The 17,899-nt window shown below is 46.0% G+C and overlaps 1 protein-coding gene across 11 annotated transcripts in view; it reads left to right on the top strand.

Annotated features, from left to right (window-relative positions):
• LOC105287880 (growth factor receptor-bound protein 14) overlaps positions 1–17,899 on the top strand; it is a 244,544-nt gene that overhangs the window by 219,703 nt on the left and 6,942 nt on the right. For all 11 annotated transcript variants that reach the window (XM_026971766.1, XM_026971765.1, XM_026971776.1 and 8 more), the window contains 2 exons: positions 13,276–13,544; positions 17,378–17,471. In XM_026971766.1, coding sequence (XP_026827567.1) covers positions 13,276–13,544; positions 17,378–17,471 — 363 coding nt within the window. The remainder of the gene's footprint in view (positions 1–13,275; positions 13,545–17,377; positions 17,472–17,899) is intronic.

The following is a 17,899-nucleotide window of genomic DNA, read 5'->3' as shown; positions in this document are numbered from 1 at the left end:
CCGAAGTGTACCAGGAATATCATCGCGTCGTCCATGCCAAACGCAAATAGGATCAACGTTATTCACTTATGGATCACTTGTGATAACTTGCACGAAGCAATTTTCTCAAGAAGTCATCGGCCTCAATCTGACGCAGTTTTCAAATCCTACAAAGAATTTGCAAGTAACACGAAATCGGATAAACTGCGTGTAATAAATATACATAAATTTACATGGATATTTACATGGATACGTAAAAATTCAATTTTTTGTATATACATTCTTTCATTCTACAAAGACAATTTGCATGCATATAGTATTTTAATGTGATTGCTTTGTAGAAAAAAAAATATGTTCGTTCACGTTTGACGAATAGTTTAGCCAGATGATCACTGCACGCGAGAATGTCTATCAGAGTGAAGAGTAGAATTGGAGGAAGCTCGAGAAAAGAACCTGTTCTCCTAAGTTGGAAAATTGCGGTCGCCTCCTCTTTCCGGGAACTTCCCCTTTCTCGCGCGCAGGCTTCACCGCGAACGTTAATCCGACGTGTACCGCATTAGCAATGCTAAAATTGCGGAACGCGACTGGTTGAGAGACAGTTCCCGGGCGACGAAGAAAATTGTTGCATCCTGAAGATTCGTTACTGTGAAAAGCGTGCGGTGGTCGAGTTTAAGAGGCTCCTGTCGACGTTCTTTCTCAGTCAGGATTCAATTTAACTGCTGTGCCCTAAATGTGTATGTATGCTTTCGCACCGCATTATTCTTTGTATTTCTCTTTGCGCGTTTATATAATATATATTTCTTCATTTACTCTGCATACATTTCCATGCTGTATCATAAAAAAGAATCATTTTCCCTTAATTAATATCTATGTAATTAACGATGACTAGATCTTTAAATAAATTACTACTATTTATAAAGATTATAAACTAAAACAATTACGAGAAAAAATGACGACTGTTGCAGTAAAAGGTACCAATAACTGAACATTTTATGCCATGTTCTTGCCGGAGTTAACGGTTGCTGCAGTTCGCCATTACTCCATGACTTGAGGGTACCCCATAACTCTGTTAACAGATATTTCTATTTGCTGACGGTGCTCCTTCGGAGCTGACGTTAACAGTGCGCTGCCGGTTACACACGTATTTTACGGTCGCTAAGAGCAAAGGTGGGTCGTACGTTAGATTTCTTCGCTGCCGGCGTCGTCTCGCTGATTTTCTATTGTGGCCGCGGAGAACGATGATTACCGGCGTTACCTAACGTCGGCGAACGCCGGCATACGGGGGAGAGAGGATGGGAACAGAAGTTTAACCGAGCACGTCTCACGTCTTACGGTTACGACCATCGGTCGAAGCCACGAACGAACGAAAACACGGTTCGCTAGCCGAAAGGAAGGACGAAATAGTTGACCCGCATAATTTGCATGATTACACGGAATCGGCGATGTGGCACTTACGGGTTTATGCATTCGCGCGCTCTAGAACCAGTCAGACAATCACCGGTGATGGTGCAGTGGAGTGAGGTGAGGTGAGATGCTCTGCGCTGTACTGTGCTGTGCTGTGTATAGGGACCGGTCGTGTATTTACGAGGACGGCGGGGCCGCTCTTAGGCTTTACGATCGGCGTAAATGCTTAACAAGCGCGCGGCAGCTCGGTACCCGTAATCCAGCGCTAGACACCACTCTAGATGCGCCAATGTTTGGCCAGGTGCACGTCTAGTGACTTTATAGGTGACGGTAATAACTCCGGCGCGACGACGAGTCTTACCCCTGGAGGGCAAATCGTGTTTCTCCCTCCACCCCCGTCCATGAGTACCGGGTCCGAGTTTCGCTTCGCCCTGCCTGCGGCTTCTTTGGCTCTCTATTTCTCGCCTTCCTACACATGTTCTCGTCTCTTTCTACTCGGTAGGATAATCGCCTGAAACCTGAACGGCCAGAGAGAGAAAGAGAGAGAGAAGGAGAAAGATTGCGGCGCATTCTTCACTTCAAGTTATTTAAAAGTACAAAGGGTATGTATAGATTTTTCTGCCCTGTTAAGGACTGAGCGTTGTTGGTGCGGGTGGGAACGTAACTCACCTGGAAAAAAAAAATGAAACACGCACCTCGGAACAAGAACTTCCGAAGCACTTTATTATGTTGCGTGCCGGCTCGAGCCGAGCTGACGGCGTCGCGTTAATATTTCTCGCTGAGAACATTTTAACATGCAAAACTGCAGGATTTCTGTGCAAATCAAGATTCAATCGGGCCGACTTATGTAAATTCGTTTTCCCTGATGACCGGGAGCATGTTTCTTTAAAAGTTTGCGAACCGAGATTCAATTTGAACTACGGACTTTGTTTCATGCATCATAACGCATCGTCTGGAAAAACTTGCGATTGCGATCACTGCGAAGCAACCGAACAGCTGAAGGACGCATAGTTTAGCGACGTTTCATATGCACTGTGCCCACGGGCATCAAAACGAGTTGGATGACGTAAACTTTCGGGGACTCCTTGTTCAAGGTAATCACGTGCATGTGGAGGACGGTCCAGTCACGGCCAAGGACAATTGTCAAAAGGAATCCGTTTTTTAGTGCGTTCGCCGTGACCGGTCCACACGAGAAAGTTTGTTCGGAATTGTGGTGGACTTACGAGATCTCGATACATGCATTAAATATAATACGTGTGATCATTTTATTCTTCACAAATTCTTCAAAATCCTGAGAAAAAGAGAAGATCTAATTAGCTACGATTTCTTTTGTATAAGATCAGCCTTATTCTTAACAAATAAATACGGTTACAACTGAATAATTTTGCATTTAATACGGAAGAATATTTCTCTCTCCTTAGATAGCATCATAATTTTCTCGCGAGGGAAAGTCACCTATAATTACGTGAAGGAAGTTACTTTTATTTTTTCGTGCTTCCCTGCCGTTGGGTAACTTCGCCTAATGACGCCGAGCGAGGTTGTATCTCGGGACCGCTAATTCCGATCTTGATTAACTTACTGCCGAGCGAAGTCCGAGTTACTTTGAGTATGACTTTGCATAAATCGCGCGCGACCGGAGATTAATCTCGGTGCAAACGTCGTTAGGCCGGTGTTCCATCGGGATTTGGACTCGAGCTTTTTCAAAAAAAGAACCCATCCTTGAACGTAATCCCTCTCGTCATCAAGACTCACTTTATTTTCTCGTCGTACCAATCGCGGATCAGATTCGATATTTTTTTCGTGGAAAACAGCTAGAATTTTCTCCCTTTTCACCGGAAACAAAAAATACGTTTCATGCGTACTAGATATATGCGTTTATTGATTGCGGAAGTTTGTTTAGAAATTGTATGCTCTTTGAACCTCCACACAATCCAATTGAAAACTTTAAATTAATCTTATATTGCGAAATAACAGAGACGATTTCGTAAAATATAATTTAACTAATGCAGTAAGAGTCGTTTAATTCGTGGAAATAATTAATTATATAGAAGATAAAATTTTTCATGATTGACTATGTTATAAAAAGGGTTGATTGCTGTGGTTGAGAAATGACACAGTGAAAGGTGTCTCATTAAAATTTCGACTTTTATGATACATTGTAGAGGAGTGAGAGCTCGCGACATTTGGCCCCCGATAGTTAATTTAATGTAGAAGTAACGAAGACCGTTTGAGCAAGTTAAAAGGTGTATTGATGTCAATAATCGACCTACTGTCTCGCGATGCTCGTCTCTTGGCGTAATTCTCTCTCTTTCTCTCTCTAGCTCTTCCATCTTTCGCTCAGAATTATCGTGTCTATTTTTATTCACGCTGGAACGTGTCTCTGGCAAAATTGTTTAACACTTCTGTCGGGAACACTGCACACGTGATCGACTGACTAATTTTATCCTATGCACTCTGGCACTTTGCCGCTCTGCATTCTTTATATTACACTTAGTAACTATATCGAGAGCAAATGTTCACAGGATTCCAGTTGTATTATTATTTGTTAACATTTGAATTGAAAAGATTCGTAGATAAAAACATATAGAGGTTTGATGGCGTTTTTTTGAAGATTTTTCAAAATTTTATTGAATCACGTAACATAAAGAGAAAAGTATCTAAATATTCACTTTTAAACTATTAACACGTTTGCTTTAACGTCTTTGCAAAATGATATAGAAAGAAGTACAGCAAAAACTATGGCATTAAATTATTTTAATTTATGTGCATACAATTTTGAAATAAGCAGAGAAAATCCAGTTTTGCATCAAGCTTCACAGCGAAATGATCTAATAGCTTCACATCGCAATGTATTCCTCGCCGATTCACTGCGCAAAAGCTTCTTGGCTCCGCCGACGAAGCTTTCGCGTTCCTTCCCAAAGCTCATTCGAGCCACCCCCCAATCTTCTTAGCGCGTCATTTTCTGCAAGTAATCTGCGATCGATAGCTGCGAGTACTTCCGCTTTTCTGTCTACCGGCACGATTTTCGGATCTTTCAAGAGAGAGACAGCATCGCTACGCTCATCCGTCGACAAAACGAGTCATCTGGTGCGTCTAAAGTGGGCTCCAAGAGAAGGAAGCTAAGGAGAGCGAACACAAGAGAAGAGGGTCTACAGCACAAGCTGTTATGCTCGAGTCATTGTTATTGGCGATCTCGTTCCTCGAATTTTCGTAATCTATTCTACTTGTCATCCAAAGTGGCTTGTCGAAGAATGCGATAGTACATTCTGCAAGTGACCCCGCGACTGGTTTAAAAATCCTAAACAGATTGCATGGTATCACAGCACGAATCATCGTTTCAGATTCGTTTTATATTTTGCAAGAGCGTAACTTATCGATGATCGGAGATACTTTATCAGCATCACTGGGATACACGATCCTGTTAATTCGCGACGCGCGAAGATGTCGCGCAAATGTGGTGCGAACGCGAGAACGACGTCGCACAGGTGAGGAAAAAATGATGATTAACTGCGGACAGATGACTTGATACGTGAGGCAGCTAAATCGAGGCAAAACCTACGATTAATAAATGGCAAAAACCTACGATTTGTAATTCCGATGAGATATCGTACGTTCCTCTTATCCGTGCGGTGGAAATTCATCCGCGCGGAATGCGGATCGGTACAACACGCTCGCATCATCGACAGCGCTGATAAATGATCGAGAGCAGAGCGCGAGCGAGCGTTTCATCGGAGTGAAATAATTAAGCGACGTGGATTCCTGTTGGTCTTATTTGCTCGCTCTCGCTTCGCGCTGCGACTTCGTAAATCGACCGGAGAGGGTGGCGGGGGGAGGCAGTCCCGGAGAGCGAGCGGGTAAATTAGTCCGACACGATGGCTATGGCAGGGCGCGCGCGCGGTCGTGGCGCGTAATCGCGACGCGGATACGAGTCGCGGTTTTTCTCGGTTTCGAAAGCGCGCACCGTTTATTATTTAAATTGCACGGGCGCGACCGGCCGATTTATCACTCTTTATCCCTCACGTATGCGACACGACCAAGCATAATCGCCGTGCACGTAGTACACGTGGGGACGTGAGGGATCGAACGCCGCATCTGAATGCCGGTGCGAGCGCCCACGCGGCGCGCATTATACGCGCGCGGCGGAGTGCACGCGCGTAAGTTTATCAGTTGCAATGTTCCCGCGAGCGGAGACCGATGAACCCGCGCCTCGAGCGTAGTTTGCACGACACGTCTTTTCTTTTTCCTCGTTTCCTGACAACTGGCACGCTTGTTATGAAAGTTAGGAAACTTGTTGCCGGTGTAAAGCTGGAATATTTTAAGTTGACCGGGGTACCAGTTAGGCGACGGGAAAACGCGAGTCACCTCGTTAGCATTTTAAAATACACCTCGTCCTTTTTTTATTAGCCCCGTTAACGCACCGGCATGCTAATCGCTAGTGAAAAAGGCATCCTGCAAACTACGCCTCGCGGCAAAGGACCCGGCGAAGCGTAGGTTGATTGGCCCGACGTGTCGATACTTTATGGCGAAATTACGTTCATGAGTCGGTGGAAGTTCATAAATTGCGCGCCCCGCATTTACTCGCGCCTCGCGCCAAGCTCACGATCCACGGTAGTTTCGTAAAGTGCAAAGTTTCTCTAAACATGCTCCGTTTTTTCTCTCTCTTTTTTTCTCCTCGCCTCGATCTTCGTAACCGTACGATCATATCGAGATAACCGACTCGATTAGACTCGCGAGCGATATTTTCTTTTCTTCGGGGAATCACCGTCGTCATCGCCGTCATCGTGAGCTGTCAAGAGGATCGTTTTTATAAGCTCTTTTTCGAATACCGATCTCTAAAATGATGTCAGCCGCAGAACCATCTCTGCCTTAAGCTCTTTGTCCGCGTTCGCCACAGAGAGGAAACGTACCCCGCACGAAAGAAACGCGCGTGTTCCGCTCGCGGCCGACGAGCCCGCGGGATGACAGTTTTTGCATAATTTTACGTCAATCATCGGTCTGACTGTGGGGAACTCCGGGTGATTGCGCAACTCGACGACGATGGGGATCTTCTGAAAAGCCCGGCGAGGAGGCGGCAGATCGCAGCCCGACCAGCCGCTCGCATAATTTGTCTTTGTTCGACGATGTGACCGAGCTAATGTTGGCGAACGGACGCGGATCGTTCTTCCATTATTCCAGGGCGAACTTCGTCTTCGTCTCTTCTCTCTGTTTCCTTCTCTTTCTCTCTCTCTCTCTCCGTCTCTCTTCCACCCTGCGTCGGACGTGTTCCCGAGCGAATCGCTGGGCACAATTAACGTCTATCTAAACTACCGGTCGACTACTACCCGAGACCGAGCGTATCCGATGCAATTTAGGAGACGTCCTCTTCGCCTCCTATGTGTCTTCCGCAACGAGCAGTTCGCGAAAGCCGTACCGTGACGACGACGATGACGACGACGACGACGACGACGATTACGACTACGACCACGTCGCGCACCGACGACGGCTTTGTGACAGTAATTCGCCTTTGTCTGATAACCTCGGACAATTAATACCGAGCTGCTATACGTGCGTCATCATGCAGTCGCACGATAGTGGTGTTCGTTGCTGCCGGCGAGATCGTTGCGTAATACTGTGCATGCATGTCGTAACCCGACGATGGCGGAAGCGTCGTCTAGCATTGAGTTTGCCGTCTCTTCCGAGACCGGATAAGTTACTCGACGTGCAAATCTCGTGCTCGCGAAATCCTCACGCCCCGTCGCTTCGCTGTATCTTTTTCCTCTGCAGGAATGTGATCAAGCTCGAATTGTCCCTCTTCGACTTTCATGAAATCTGATGCCTCCTAGATAATAAAACGTCGTTGATATCTTTGGTCTGTGCTAATATCGAGATCCAAAGATAACAAATAAATTGGTGACAGATGTGTCCGTGGCAGACCAGAACTTTCTTGGTTTGCGGACGTCTTTTCCGAAAATCAATTTTCTCCATTTTTCAGGAGAAGTTTCTTCACAGAATTTTCTCTCGCTTTTTTCTTTGCCTTTGATGGTCCCCCTTATGGCATCAAGTTCGTTAGCAGCCAGCCCATCATTAAATCTGATGCCTAACCGTGTGCACGATCCATCAGTGGCAATGGAAAGACAGTAAGATTCTTCATCATCGTTGCAGGGATTCAACGAATTTGGTAAAAGTCACGGTGGGGGTGAGTGGACGGTTCGCGAGCATTACCGGTTGAAATCCATCGGATGTCGGCCGGGCCTTTTTTGCGACACGATTTCACGAGGGGGACGATTTCGAGCCACGGCAGCTCGTGTCGGGGGCACATAGGCAAGCTAGGGGTGCAAGCTAAAGAGAGATAGATAGAGAAAGAGAGAGGGAGAGGGCAGTGAGAGGAAAAGAAAGAGAAGATAGGAAGGGTAGGAAGGGGGTACTGCGTTGCGAGGAGGCAAGGGAAACAAAGAGCGGCATGCGCAGTAGCGTCGATCGGTGCGAAGCGAAGCAAACCCCACGTTCGTTCGCTCGCTTGCTCGCTCGTTTCTCTTCTACCCGAGCCTGCACAGAGACAGTTGATGGGCGCCTAGCAACAGGCTTGTCAGGGGTTGTCAACCCTGCACCACGGATCTTTACGCGATCGCCGCAAGGCTGATATGTAACCCCCATACCCGTTGGCTGCAAGCGGATTTCCTCGACGAACCAGTGGACCCGTAATATCGCGATTTTCCAGGGGAATTCTTTTCGCAGGGACCCGAATACACCCTCGCACACCCTGCGACAGATAGATAAGAAGCGCGCAATGATACGTAAGGGGAAGATGCACGTGATCTCGCGGTGGTTACGCTTTTATTATTTATTATTTTTATATTAATAAAAAAGAATGACCAGGAAGTCTTAGTATAACGTACCTTGTAATTTTCTGGAAACTGACCCTCGCGAAAATCGCGTTTGCTCCTCGGCTGACGGCAATTCCGAGCTGAGCTTGTTAGTAAAAGTTCAGGCTGAATGGTTGCTTTGTTAAGTACATTAAGCTTAATCATGTTTAAGTATTCTCGTGGCACCGTCCTACTATCTCCCGATTTCCAAGTCTTAACACGCGGAGACCTTGCTCGTAACGTATGCGAGATAAAAGGCGTTCAAAGGGACCATCGGCGGTATCGCGAATGGGAAATCTCCAACGTGTCAAGCTAAAAAAGATATATCGCCGTAACGCAAGCTTCAAGGAAAAAAAAGAAAATGCAGCCGGATTTAGCTCGTATAAATAAACGTGGAGACGCGTCGTGCGCTCGCGACGCGGCGTCGCTTTATTCCTGCAAAATATCAGTCCGACCGTCTCTCGCGCCGCTCGGCCCCCGGGGCGCGGGGGTAGGGGATGGTGTGGCGATAAACCCCCGCGGTGTACTACCGGAAATAACGTATCCAACCTCGATAAAAACCCCCTTGCCCCGGCTCGCACGGCGACGCCAGTCGGCCGGCGTTTCCACGAGCGTACACAGCGGATCCTAACGCAGAAGTTTTCCGCGTACGCTTCGAAGGAATCCCTTTATCTTCGTACGTGCAACCAATGTGCGCCCACGTGGCTGATAGCGATAGGGGGCCGGTCACCGGTGAGATCGATACCGGTGCGAGTCGAGCTGAGTCGATTCACGTGGAGTGAACGGCGGTTGCGGGTCGATTCCAGGTGCAATCTCTCTTACTCGTGCTCCTTCTTCTTGAGCGGTTTTATCTTCGACCGTGGTTGACCCCACGCGACACTCCTCAGGAGAGAGAGACACCCGCGAGATTACGCGCGCACTCGCGGAAACTCGATCGCGCTTTATCTGTCGGAAAATTTCTCGTCTTCCGTAAACGTTGTGTATACTTAGGTGAAATGCTATTTCATAAGAGGAAACGTGTGCTGGTCGCAGCAGTACTACAACTGGATGTGCAGAAATGTGATCCTAATTTAGATCCCTTGCGCATTGGCAGATGATCACGTCTCTACTCGATAATCCTCTTGAGCTGAAAAGAGTCTTAGATGCTTGTGTAATAAAGCTTTTACCTTGCCGTTTATTACCTAGAACCGTAAATAAAATAAGACGACGAGCTTTCCATGATCTATCTGGGGTAGAAACAACATGAAACTTTGAATAGCGCCTCGATAAAGTGTTTAATGGCTGCGTTTTAAATAACATTGGGTTTCCATCTATATTTGCGGATTCTCGCATTTCGCCGGCAGTTAAAGAACTCGTTAAAGACGCGGTCGTTTTTTTACGAGCGCCCCATCTTTCCTTCATTTGACGGAATCGCTCATTCTTCTCGCTTCGTGTATAGCGTTTATATGGCGTTTGTTAATCCTGCCTTCTCGCTTCTTCGTTTAATGTAACTGTTTGCGAGAATGATCTCTTGGCGCATTATGCTATCGCACGGTCACAGGGCGAGATAGTAACCTAGTGACACGGGCAGGAAGAACGACTATTGATCGGTCGATACGACTTTAACTTCTCGTTAACGCTTCCAGCGTGATTCCAATGTGATTTTCTTGCAGTATCTTTTCCATTGTCTTACAAATCTAAGATTTCGCTTTCTTTTTTTTATTACTAATGGTGTCGTTTGTCTTGCTGATTGAATCCAAGAGCCTTGTGCATTGTATGAAAATTATACGTTGTACGAAATGATTACAAGCAGTGGAGACACCGTCGACAATTTTGATTTTTATCGATTTATGTCATTGCATGTATCCAGCGCTATGCGAGTACATCCAAACGGCGGAATCGCGGGGATAATTAACTGACTAGAATTTATCTCGTTTGCGAAGACTAATTCCTCCTAGTAGACGGATGCAACCAGCAGCAGCAGCCAGTCAGGTTCGGGTAAAACAATACGTCCCCGGCAGACAAGGGAGGGACGCTTTTATCGGTCGTAAAACTACGTTAGGCATCCACGATAACGAGGGAGTCACGAGATGCGGCAGGAACGGCAACGAGGAGCGCAGGAGAGAGCGAAGAGAAATCCAATCGCTGGCGGATACGCACACGCGGATACTCGCGAGGACGCGTACACGCATCCGCGATCGTTGCTGCGCGACGCAATATCGTCTCGCAATTTCGTAATGTCGCCGTTATATCGACGACGATTTAAAATGTCGTAAAGCGAAATAATGCGGGAGGCGGCGCGGCGGTACGATGCGCGCGCGCGGATAAGAATGTTTACGCGCGGAACGTCGGCGATTCCGCAGGGTAATTTCGTTACGAGCGAAAAACGCCGCTCGCAAAGATGATTCCGACAGTAGTACATGGACGAATCGACAGGAAATTTCGAGGTACAAGTAGACAACGAATGTCGATCTTTTTCTTCATTTAATTTCCAGCTTCATCAACTTGAACGGAATCCACCCTCGAGTTTTTTAGCTGCCGAGACATTTAATATAGAAATTCAATGTCGCGTAAAAGAATTACAACGCACCTCGTTGATGCAACAATGACTTTTACGTGTCCCGGAGGCGACGTCCATTTTCCATAAACGACGTAACGAAACTCCATTACGAGGGGAAACGTGCCATGGGGCGGTTGGTTGGGCCGTACAACCTGGACGCGTCATTTCCGACGGCTAGTGCATCGCGCGAAGCGGGGGTGGAAGTTGATCGAACGGCGGGAGAGTTGATGAGAGAAAGAGGAAGGAAGGACGGAGAGCGTTATCCGCTGCACAGAGTCGTAAACCTCGAAGGAGCTTGTAATAACGATAAAACACGACGAGGAAACCTGGTCGAGCGGGAAAGCTCTCCGTCTCTCTCTCTCTCTCTCTCGCCTCTACGTGTTCAAGTCGAAGTTAGGCCGGAAGTAGTAAACTCGCTCGGAACCTGGGAAGCCCGCCGCGCATTAACTTCGCTCGCATCGGACATCCCTTAAAATATTATATACACGTGGCCGGACTTAGATTGGTTCGGGCTGCGCCGCTGGGCTTTACGCCGCTAAGCGCTCGCTCCTGACACCGCTCGGTGCACCGTTTAAAAATCAATTTGCGTGCGGAAGCTCTTCCCCGATAGGGGCAACAGCACTATCTATATTCCTCGATAGCATCGATGGCGCTGCTATTAATTTCCCGCAACGCTGCACCTACGACCCGTCCCGATACCTTCGATTTCTTCATTACTCTCTAATCTCTCAACAATGCGAGGGAAGTACGTGACGGTGCTTTATTGCAGTCCGTGTCTGAACAACTAGTACGAGCGCAGGGAATAAAATGCGGGAGAGGTACATTCAGCACACGAGGGTTTTTCGAAACGGACCGCCTTTCTCTCGTACTACAGAACGGCTTCTAAATCGCCGGGACGTCGGATCACCTCGATGTCAAGGCCAGTCCAGAACGAAAGCTTATCGCGAGAGCATACCTCTCTCTTTCTCTCGCGTTCGCGTTCACTTCTGGGAGCAAGAGAGGTCGAGTACAGGCTTAGAGAAAGAGCGGACCGAACCGAAGTGAGAGCCGGTTGAACATCGATCGCGGTCGGCCACGTTACGGGGCGTATGCGCGGGGGCCGCAGCACCGGCTTTCCCGGTTTCCGGGGGCTCCCGAAAGCACCCTCGAGTTCTACGGTCTACGGTAATTCTCCGGCTGATGAGGAACCCCAACCTGCTTCCCCTCCGCCTCTCATCCTCTCTCTGTCTTTCTCTCTGTCTCTATCTCCGTAATTCTCTCCCCCATGCGTACTCGCGCCGCGAGCGTCTATTTATTTTAACGACCGACTAATCCACTACGTGTGCTCCGGCTTTTTGCTCGTTATCGAGGACCTAAGAACGAGAAGGGGGTTGGAGTTACTCGGGCGATACGACTCCGAATTATTCCTCAGGATGCACCGAATTATCCCTCAATACTTTCGCGTACAAACGTCTGGATAGTCAGAACTTGTTCGAAATACAGATGCGTGTAAGAACTTATCGCTCTGCTTGGTAACGTGAGGCCAGGTGTCACCGCATGGACACCTGAGAGTCACAGTTTCGAACGTTTGAAATGTGAACGCGGTAAATATAGCTTCGGCGCGTACATTCGCGTATTAGAAATTGCCGGTTAGCCGCACACGATTATAAGCAATTATAAGCGAAGATGGCTCAATTATATGTACAGCTGTCTCGACCTATCTCGATATTACCGCGATCATCTCGCGCGATACCGCTTCGACGTTGAAGTTCTGCTATCATCGATTGCGAAATCGCGGTTTGCGGAAAGAAGAGCTCGCGGATAAAATTATTGCCTTAGACGGCGGCGATGAGTTATCATCGGCAATTGTTACCGGCTGTATTGCATCCGGATCATAACTTTGCGCGAGATTCACGTTTTATTCGCTGCGGACTTTACTGAAGAAAAAAAAAACAGAGAAATAAAAAAGAAGTAAAAAGTTCGCTGTCCTATCTTTTTTTCTTTCTTTCTTTCTTTCTCTCTTTCCCGTGGGACGAGTTATTTACCGGACTGGAAACCACCCGCGCTTCTAATCCCAAATAAAAGCGTTCGGCGGCAGCCCGGAACGGCTTTCCCTTCATCGTGCTCGCTCGTAAAGGACGAGCTTCCGCTTGCCAAGAGATAAACGCCGAACTCACGTTCATACTCGGGTTATGGACAGACGTATTTATTCCTAGGATCATTGAGCACGTCAAAATTTAGGTGCACCGTGAGCATCGCAAAGCATGTAAAAGCGTGGTAAACTTGTTTAAGCAAATTTTGCAAATTGTGTTTTATTTTCTTTAATAATATAATATTTCTTGAATATAAATATTAATAAAATATTTCTTATACTATGAATAATACTGTATAACATCCAAGACTGCTATGGGATAACAAAGCTCTATCTTGATTAATTTTAGGCAGACGCCGTGTAAGCGAAATCTTAATTCAAGCTCTAATTTTCAAGAATTTGAGTTCGAATGTTTTATGAGTAAATTCTTTTGTTTGCAGGAATCCGTACGATCACGCGTGGCAATGGACTTCACCGGTAGTGTGGGCAGAATTGTCGAAGATCCCAAGGAAGCCAAGGACATAGCCGAAAACGAGGGCATAATCTGGCGACGGAGATGGCGACCGTTCTCGCGAACACCACCGGGCTGTGCGATGGTGAGGTTGCATGGTCTCGATGGCGGCATACACGTTCTTCAACCATGGTTTCATGGCGGCCTCAAGAGAGAGGTTGCAGCAGCTATTATACGGGATCACGGCAGCGTCGACGGGTAAGTTTTGTCCAGAATCGATTAGTCGATTTTTGCTAGAAAAACAAACCAGATAAAATCTCAGAACCATAGACGGAGCTGTAAAGATGTACACTTGTTTCGACTTCACGCGATTTTTATTCCGCAGAATTCATGTGACCTGGTTTTTCTCTATCTTTATATCTATATCTATCTATAACAAGATATTTAAAATTATATTAAATGCAAGATTTAAAAAAGCTGTGCTATTTTTATTTTAATTATTGAAGCACCGATTTACGTAGGATCAAATATTTGAGGTTGAGGAATTAATAAATGAGGAAGAACGACGTTGAATCACAATTTTGCTACGGACCAATCTATTCTGTGAATTTAGTTCACAGATACAGCTGCGAATCCATTTCCCTGCCATGTGCTTGATGAAAAGTTAAATTTTACCGAAGTTTATCTAACTTGAACCATAATTTTATCAAAACTGCGCTTTCGGAATTACGTCATACCCCCTCCAAAAATCGTTCAATCACGCCCGCGGGTTGATCGATAGGACGAATTCGTCACGGGTTGCAACGTTAGTGTCGTAATGATGTCCCTCCAAAAACATCGGTCGATGCTAGCGATGATAACCGTCATCATCCGGGTCGGAAAGGGTCCACCACGAACCGGTTGAGAGTTACGACCTCGAAGCTGCTGGCTTGGGCGACACGCCTGGCTGGTGCTGTTGCGTAATTCTTCTCGCGATTATTATGAGCCATCGTAAATCACGATCGTGAATTCCTATCAAGCGTCTTCTGTTTCTTTCGCCCACCTTTACTCGTCGTCATTCTTTTTGTACTATCTTACTATCTTATTATTTGTTAATCCGCTCACGTCTGCGTGTTTGAATTTTAATGGCGGTACTCGGCTGTCGACCATTCGCTTCTGCGGAATGTTTTGCCATTACATTTTAGCGATACGTCTTCTTTTATGGCCGAGGAAATGTTTAACAATATTTTAAAGGTGCTCTTAATATTTTTTAGATCTATTGAATAGATGGAATTAATAATATATGATATAAAGATAGAGAAAGTACTGACAAATGCTAGAAAAATAGCAAACTTTTGATACAATTTTATTAATTATATTTCAAATAGATTTATTTTACGAATTAAGATCATTTTTCATTGCCTTTTATCTCCCCTCTCTTTTCTCTTTCTCTTTCTCTCTCACATTGTTTTTACCTACCGCCTTGTCCTGGGCTCTGAATCCGTCACTGCGACCATATTGACCCCCCGCATTTAACCCGTATTGACCTGGTAATCCCAGTGAGCGTCACACGTGTGGACATGGACACGCCCTTGAAACATCAAGAAATTATTAATATCCTAAATTAGATTTCATTATATTCGCACGAGCATCCTTGAGGCGGAACGTTACTCCCGCGAGAGTGTTATGTATTTAATCAAACAGAATCATGAATGTCAAACGCGCGTATCAGAAAGAATACAGTTCCCAGATTATAAGGGAAACAAAGGGATATTAGGGCGAGAAGAAAACCATGATTCACTTAGCGTAAGTTTCACGTCTCTCTCCCGTCTCCGAATTCTCTCTGAATTGTTCTCTAACGATTACATTCCGTTCAGCGATCAAGTCTATCGTTCGGATACGTCAGTCATCCACTGACGATCTGCCGAACCACGATCTGAGCGATTGATAACGTTTTGTCGGTATTCCAGCTTGTCTCCCTTGTCTCTCTACCTGTTCCTCGATCTCATCTTTTATTTGCCGTATCCATACCGGCGCCGGAAATCGCGGATAAATGGTTAATTAACGACTCTCTCCATCTATCTCGTCGCGTTTAGCCCCGGGTAATTGAGTGCTCGGGGATCACGTAGTTGTCTCCGGGTTTTACGTTCGTTCAGGGGGCTCTTGCATAAATTTACATAATCTCGATCGTACCCGCTTCGGCGCCTCCGCTAGCGTACTCTTCCTTCTCCTTCCTCCCTCCTATCCCTTGACATCGGCGAAAAAAGAGAAGAGACGGGTAGAGTTCCTCCGCGTCGTGTCTTTCTACGTGGTACTCGCGAGTTCCCTCGCTCTGCCCGAGAGCTCCCCTCATCTCTCGGCTGTCTTGTGTCACGGTCGTCGTCGTCGTCCTCGTCCTCGTCGTCGTCGGACGTGAAAAACTTTCTAATCGATTCCACCCAGGGCATTGTCTACTAATCGCCATTTGTCTCTCTCGACGTTGCGAGTTAGCTCGGATAACTCGAGAGATAGAGGAGACCTATATCCTGGCGGTGGACGGGGGCTCCTTTTGTACCATACGCGGGGGCCGTAATGTCGTTATCCTAACTCGGGATAGTCCTTGGGCATTACCGTTTCGTAGTCGGGCTACGAGTCACCGCTGTCGGTGTGTTATCTGCCTGTCTGGCGATACGCAGGACGCGGGATATTCACTCGCATGAATATTCCATTGGACGAGCACTGGAGTTGATAAGGGACGATACCGGACATTAGCAAACTGTCGCTATGTACAAATAATAATACAGACGCGATATTAACGTAGATCTTTTCTCGAGAATTCAAACCTTACGATACCATGGACATTAGTGTGACAGTAGTTGAAGGAAATGTCGGTCGCATTGAACCTGTTGGGTAGGATTTCCAGCTGTACCGAAATTATAGTGTTCCAGAAAAAAAATATACTTCTTACAATGAAATGGATAATTAAGTACTTTCGATCTTATCTGCGCGAAATTTACGATCGTTACGGATCATTAACCATCGAAATGGCTTATAAACGAGAGAAGAGATCCTTCCCCTCGATTTATGAAATGGACGAATCACTTTGTGCGAGACGGTACGCGTGACAATGAATTTTTTTATGAACACACTGCCGCCGTATCGTATAAAATAATTTTATATTGCTCATGTCATATAATATCAAATATTTATCTTGATCGGCGAACGACGAGTATCTTTTCGGGCGAAATTTTATTGAAAGGGATCACAATCTCTCTTCTCTCGGCGTCGTTGGCGACGGGATTTCTCGATGTAAGAGCACCAGGAAGGAAGAGAGGACCGCTTCTTCCACTCGTTAGAGTTTTACGATCGCGTGGCTGCGTTGCGATCGTTTTACGACGCGATTCTCTCTCTCGCTGCAGTTGTCCTGCCTCGCGGTCGACCGACCGACCGACCGGTCAGTCTTGTCGTTGTCGTCGTCGTCGTCGTTGCATCCCCTGACCTCCATCTTCTCTCCTGCTCGCCCTTGCCTGTCCCTGTCCGTTCCTTCAAGCCGCTGCCGCTCGTACCGCTGCCTTTTACGACCATACTAATTTATACCGCGATACGCTTGGACGAGCCGTTGTTCCGTCGTTCTTCCTGGTATCAAGCATCTAGCATCAGTTGCATCTGATGTGCATGCTGCAAAGAACAACCTATCTCTGCTGCATCTGCTGCATTCCTAGTCCTCTATTCAGATATCATTCGTTTCGGCAGATTTTGACTCTTCCACCCGCTGTGTTTAAACGATACACATATTTATTTAAATGTTTTCGGAAAACTAAAGTTTTCAAACATAGTTATACGTGCGTTAGACATGTGAGACAGTTTGCTTGCTCTAAGTATAAATTTATATTAAGTAATTTTTTTTTTATGTATTTGATATGTTACAAGATAATGTTAAAGATTTCGTATCTATCTGAGATTTAATTACGGCGAATTACCAATTCCAGTTTAGAGTCGATTGAGAAGTGGACTTTGTACGATATAACTTGTGTGCGATATAAATTGCAAATAGTTATAATGACTGTTCTGTTCTGTTGTAACAGCACAGTTCTGTTCAAAATTCTCACGAGACCTGTCCTGTATGCTTTCAGCGTATTCCTGGTCAGAGAGAGCAAGAGTAATCCGGGAGCCTACGTGCTGACCTACAAGTACAGCGACAAGATCTTTCACGCGCAAATCCAGCCCGTAAGTATCTCTCGCCTGATTGATAATTAACGACTAGTAAAGGATCTTTTTAGTGACGAGTTAATTTTCCGGTGATTAAAACTAGCAAAAAGATTTGTCCGGTCGTTTAGTTCAGACTGGAAGTTGCGATTATCGCGAGTAAATTGCCAGTAAAAGTAGAAAACATCCAGTTTTTGCCACCTGAATTTAAGTTTATTACAGCGAGTGAACATTAAACGACTCGGATTAACATCATCAACATCATTTTACGATACAACCAGTCACTCGTAACATCGATCGCAGTGTTCCGTGTAATGATTAGATAACATAACTTTCTAGTTACTTACTAATTATGTATTTTATCATATTTCGTATTTAAAGTGCAACGTGGAGAACTTTTTGGAGAACGATTTCGTGACGTCTTCCAAAAGTCTCGCGTTGCTCAGCAG

This window comes from Ooceraea biroi, chromosome 8 (assembly GCF_003672135.1).
Source record: "Ooceraea biroi isolate clonal line C1 chromosome 8, Obir_v5.4, whole genome shotgun sequence".
In the NCBI taxonomy this organism is placed as follows: domain Eukaryota; kingdom Metazoa; phylum Arthropoda; class Insecta; order Hymenoptera; family Formicidae; genus Ooceraea; species Ooceraea biroi.
The sequence above is the reverse complement of the archived record's forward strand: the minus strand, read 5'-3'. Positions and strand labels throughout refer to the sequence as shown.